We start from the raw sequence: 5,539 nt of genomic DNA, 5'->3' as shown, positions 1-5,539 counted from the left end.
CCTTCTTTCTTTGCGTGAACATTTGGGTGGTGTTATGCAAATCTTCCCACACAGTGACGTAGACATGTGGGGGCGTGTTAGAACGAGGCGTTTTAGGTAGGTGTGAACGAGTCTTAACGTTTATAAAGAATATCTTTTTGGGTTTGAGACTTTAGTCTTTGCAACTTTAGGGATCTTATGTATGCAGGAACAGCTTGTAACACTCCAAAGAGAAAGGAAAACTTGAAATAGCATCATATGCTATCATCCTTTACTGAAGTACTGATTAGGTGATCACCTGAACCAAACCTTATTTAATGAGGACAAGTATAAAAACTACTGCTGTGGTCATCACTATATCCTCTTGCGATAGGACCAGCTGGATGGCAAAAACCGTGCTAGTAGTACCTCAAAAGTAATATGGAATCAAATAATAACTATTGACCATGCCAAAAGAGTTTTGAGTGAGAAAAAGAATGACAAGAATGGCAAACGGCAGCTGGGGTGAAGTGCACGGTGGGGATGGTTCGAAACCTGCTCCCAGGGGCAGGGCAAAGCAAGAAAAAAAGCCCTTCATCAATGAGATGCAAAGAAGAGCCAGGCTGAGGTTTGCAAAAGACTATAACGATTGGACCATCTCTAATAAGACCAATTTTCAGCTTTGCCCAACACCTGGTCGTCTAACGGTTAGATGGAGACCTGGAGAGGCCTACAAACCACCCACTGTGAAATTTGATGAAGGATCGGTGATGATCTAGGAGTGCTTCAGCTGGAATCGGTCACATTCGTCTTTGTGAAGGGCACATGAATCAAGCCATGTACAAGGTTGTCCTGCCCCACTTTATAGAAACAGCCTTTGCGCACAGACGGCCTTGTATTCTCCCAGGTTCAGGAAACAGTCCTCCGTAAAATACGATGCACACAGTCGAATATTTGGGTTTAACTGTTCTGGAACAGTGTTGTAAATACAACTTAATCCCTGATTTCTAGTTGTGTCCTCTTTTGGAAGGCCAAACAATGTAGTTTCGCTTTCACAATGAAACACACAGCATCTCCACGACATGGCGGCGGCAACAATACTACAGCGAGAATCAAAGTTACGCCTTCTTTCTTTGCGTGAACATTTGGGTGGTGTTATGCAAATCTTCCCACACAGTGACGTAGACATGTGGGGGCGTGTTAGAACGAGGCGTTTTAGGTAGGTGTGAACGAGTCTTAACGTTTATAAAGAATATCTTTTTGGGTTTGAGACTTTAGTCTTTGCAACTTTAGGGATCTTATGTATGCAGGAACAGCTTGTAACACTCCAAAGAGAAAGGAAAACTTGAAATAGCATCATATGCTATCATCCTTTACTGAAGTACTGATTAGGTGATCACCTGAACCAAACCTTATTTAATGAGGACAAGTATAAAAACTACTGCTGTGGTCATCACTATATCCTCTTGCGATAGGACCAGCTGGATGGCAAAAACCGTGCTAGTAGTACCTCAAAAGTAATATGGAATCAAATAATAACTATTGACCATGCCAAAAGAGTTTTGAGTGAGAAAAAGAATGACAAGAATGGCAAACGGCAGCTGGGGTGAAGTGCACGGTGGGGATGGTTCGAAACCTGCTCCCAGGGGCAGGGCAAAGCAAGAAAAAAAGCCCTTCATCAATGAGATGCAAAGAAGAGCCAGGCTGAGGTTTGCAAAAGACTATAACGATTGGACCATCTCTAATAAGACCAATTTTCAGCTTTGCCCAACACCTGGTCGTCTAACGGTTAGATGGAGACCTGGAGAGGCCTACAAACCACCCACTGTGAAATTTGATGAAGGATCGGTGATGATCTAGGAGTGCTTCAGCTGGAATCGGTCACATTCGTCTTTGTGAAGGGCACATGAATCAAGCCATGTACAAGGTTGTCCTGGAAGAAAACTTGCTTCCTTCTGCTCTGACAATGTTCCCCAACTCTGAGGATTGGTTTTTCCAGCAGGACAAAGCTCCATGCCACACAGTCAGGTCAATCAAGGTGTGGATGGAGGACCACCAGATCACCAGAAACCTCTGCAATGTGATCAAGAGGAAGATGGATGGTCACAAGTCATCAAACAAGCCGAGCTGCTTGAATTGTTGTGCCAGGAGTGGCATAAATTCACTCAACAGCAATGCGAAAGACTGGTGGAGAGCATGCCAAGACTCATGACGGCTTTTATGAAAATCAGGGATTTTCTACCAAATATTGATTTCTGAATGCTTCCTAAGTTAAAACATTGGTATTATGTTGTTTAAAAATGCACATTAACTTGTTTTCTTTGTATTATTTGAGGTCTGAAAACACTGCATCTTTTTGTTATTTTGACCAGCTGTCATTTTCTGCAAATAAATGTTCTGAATGACAATGTTTATTTGGAATTTTGGGAGAAATGTCGTCAGCAGTTAATAGAATAAAACAAAAATGTTCATTTAACTCCAGCATGTACCTATAAATAGTAAAACCAGAGAAACTGATAATTTTACAGTGGTCTCTTAATTTTTTCCAGAGCTGAACGGTAATCAAAACTAAATTTAATGAGTTAACTTGCTCTTTTATTGGCCTTTGTTCTTAAAGCATTTTCAATTAAGTGCTTTTTAAATGTTATTTTATTTTTTTTATTTTATTTTAATTTAATATAAAATATAAACTTCACATTTCTTTTAAATCCCCCAAAAATTATTCCCACTTATTTCCATTGTAACTCAGTTGTGTTGTATTGATTGTGGAAATTAATGGTGATGTCACTACACAGTAAAAATGTTGTACTTACGTATCACAGCACCTCATGGAATCAGCAGAACAATTACAGTCAAAACATTTACTGTTTCTCCAAACAGATCCAGTAGGATGCCATGTGTTATCTGTCGTGTCCTGGCAAAACTTAACTATAAAAAATCAGAGAAAGAATTCAGGAAAAGAAAAAAAAAAACCTTGATAATGTGACATACTTTTTAGTAATGCAATAAAAGTGAAGGACATTTTAAACCTGTTGTTTTGTGTTCCATGTTGAAGCATCCAGCATTGATCAGAGGAAGGACAGCACACAGAAACATACCAAGCACAACTGACCTCTTCACAGACAACAAACACATTGATCCAATGTTAATAATCTATAGATGTGCTAAGTAAAGTGCTGCAATTAATGTATTGTTTATTAATTAATATTAATTAATTTATTGTTTGTATGGCAACATTTAATTATCATTGAAGCTTAACAAGTATAAAATATCACAAGCAATTGACACACATTTAATGAATCCTGCAATTAATTGTGAAAATTACCTATTAACGGTCCTAAAATCTACCAATTAAACTAAACATAAGCAATAAGAGACGCTTACCATGGTTACGCTGACAGTGATTTGATTATATGAAACCAAAATCACAAAGCCTGTATTTAAGTGAACAGAGGAGGGTGGAGCAATGATTCATGATTCATTTGTCAAATGATTTTGAAAAACATTATTATTATTATTATTATTATTATTATTATTATTATTAAGTACTCATTTCTTTTTGTGCTTTGGTAATGATTATTGCAACATTTTTAATTGCAGAATAAGATAAAAACAAGGTCACAAACATACCTGCCTTATTACAGTGCAACTGCATTAAAGAAACACAAATAGCATATAGCTAAGTGTAATGTTTTATTGAACAGATATGCTGCTCATTATTCTCTACATGCTAAGTAGAAATGTACAATATTTTAGAAATGTGCTGAGTAAAGTGCTGTTTGGACTTTGATGTCGAAGCAAACAACAGCTCAGCAACATTCCAGTGCAGCCAATGCACACTACTGTTCAAAAAATGTGGGGTCAGTATGTTTTTTTTTTTTTTTTTTTAAAAAAATTAAGACTTTTTTTCTTTTAGGACATATTAAATATATCAAAAGTGACGGTAAAGACATGTATGATGTTACATAAGATTTCTTTTGTAAATCTTTCAGGGTATGTGGGAAAGGAGTCATTAAAATACATCAAATAACCACTGGGGTACCTCAGGGTTCAGTACCTGGCCCTCTTCTGTTCTCAATGTACAAAACATCACTGAGATTTACATTAAAGCACATTACATTAAGATTTTTTTGTACTACTACTATGTCAATGGCATGCAGCTCTTGGCTTAACATTATCTACAGTATGGGCAGCTGTAATGCTCTTTAAATGGGCTTTGGAGTTTTAATTGTGAATTAAGATAGAAAATTATATTGTTAGTAATTTATATTTCTATAAGAATAACTTCCTGTATCTGGATTTTTTTTTTTTTAAATAACTATGTATTTAATATAACATTTAGAGTTGCAACATATGTAAAGGATTTATTTATTTATTTATTTATTTATTTATTTATTGCATAATTCTAAGACACTTTTGTTTACAAAAGATAACACAGCGGACACTCAGCACATCCAAAAGACTGGACTTCAGTATGGAAACAAACAACAGCTCTACACAAAGGCATGATAGGAATATACCATGTTTGAGAAGACACCAATCTGATTATATCAAACCAATCAAATAAATCTTTCAACAAAGTTACATATAGTAACATATTTAATATATTTTCTTAATTAGACATTAGAGCTTTCAGTCTATTCAGTGTGATTGGACTCATTAGGTTTTAATGGTAAAGACAAAACCACCAGAACAACTGGAACTTCAATACCACATCCACAAATAAATATAGTTGTTGTTGTTTTTTTCCAATGAACCCAATACATGTTGATAGGTTTAAAGTCCCTTTAACCAGGGCTGAATCTGAAGGCTTAGGTAAATATTTTGTGTTTGCCAATATCAGCATATCACTATTTTAGATGTTAATTTTTTACATGAAATAACACAACCTCATGTTTTCTGATGGTTAAGCGCTTGTGCCTAAATGGAAAAAAATAATAAATCACTCTAGTTTACAGGGAAAAAAATAAAGGATTTGCATTTAGATTTTATAACTTTAAGTGAAGAAACTTTTGGTGCTCTACATTTTCAAAAATCCTATTTTTAAGTTATTTTGAGTATTCCAATTGATTTTGTACCTATAATTTAAAAATGTTCTTCAAACCTAACCTATTTCACCTAGGCTAATCTGTTGATATACAGTAACAGTTTTTCAAAATGAATGCATTTGTGCATTAAGTCAGCTGGTCTTAATGGTTTTTGTATGTGTGTTTGTAAAGTTGCAACTTCCAACTTCAGTATGTCACTTTCATCTTCATTAATTAATTAATTACACTGAACAAAATTATAAACGCAACACTTTTGTTTTTGCCCCCATTTTTCATGAGCTGAACTCAAAGATCTAAGTCTTTTTCTATGTACGCAAAAGGCCTATTTCTTTCAAATATTGTTCACAAATCTGTCTAAATCTGTGTTAGTGAGCACTTCTCCTTTGCCAAGATAATCCATCCACCTCACAGGTGAGGCATATCAAGATGCTGATTAGACAGAATGATTATTGCACAGGTGTGCCTTAGGCTGGCCACAATAAAAGGCCACTCGAAAATGTGCAGTTTTACTGTATTGGAGGGTCCGGGGGCGG

General features: G+C 35.9%; 1 protein-coding gene across 1 annotated transcript in view; it reads right to left on the bottom strand.

Annotated features, from left to right (window-relative positions):
* The window catches only part of LOC107728364 (beta-microseminoprotein-like), a 6,696-nt gene extending 3,060 nt beyond the window's left edge, over nt 1–3,636 (bottom strand). The window contains exons 1-4 of the mRNA XM_016538501.1: nt 3,589–3,636; nt 3,343–3,392; nt 2,988–3,072; nt 2,772–2,886 (exon numbers count right to left, since the gene is read on the bottom strand). Coding sequence (XP_016393987.1) covers nt 2,772–2,886; nt 2,988–3,072; nt 3,343–3,392; nt 3,589–3,613 — 275 coding nt within the window. The 5' untranslated portion in view covers nt 3,614–3,636. The remainder of the gene's footprint in view (nt 1–2,771; nt 2,887–2,987; nt 3,073–3,342; nt 3,393–3,588) is intronic.
* Nucleotides 3,637–5,539: the final 1,903 nt, after the last annotated feature.

This window comes from Sinocyclocheilus rhinocerous, unplaced genomic scaffold, assembly GCF_001515625.1.
Source record: "Sinocyclocheilus rhinocerous isolate Xijiao unplaced genomic scaffold, SAMN03320098_v1.1 scaffold2232, whole genome shotgun sequence".
Lineage (NCBI taxonomy): Eukaryota > Metazoa > Chordata > Actinopteri > Cypriniformes > Cyprinidae > Sinocyclocheilus > Sinocyclocheilus rhinocerous.
Note: the sequence above shows the minus strand (reverse complement) of the source record. Positions and strands in the feature narration are given on the sequence as shown.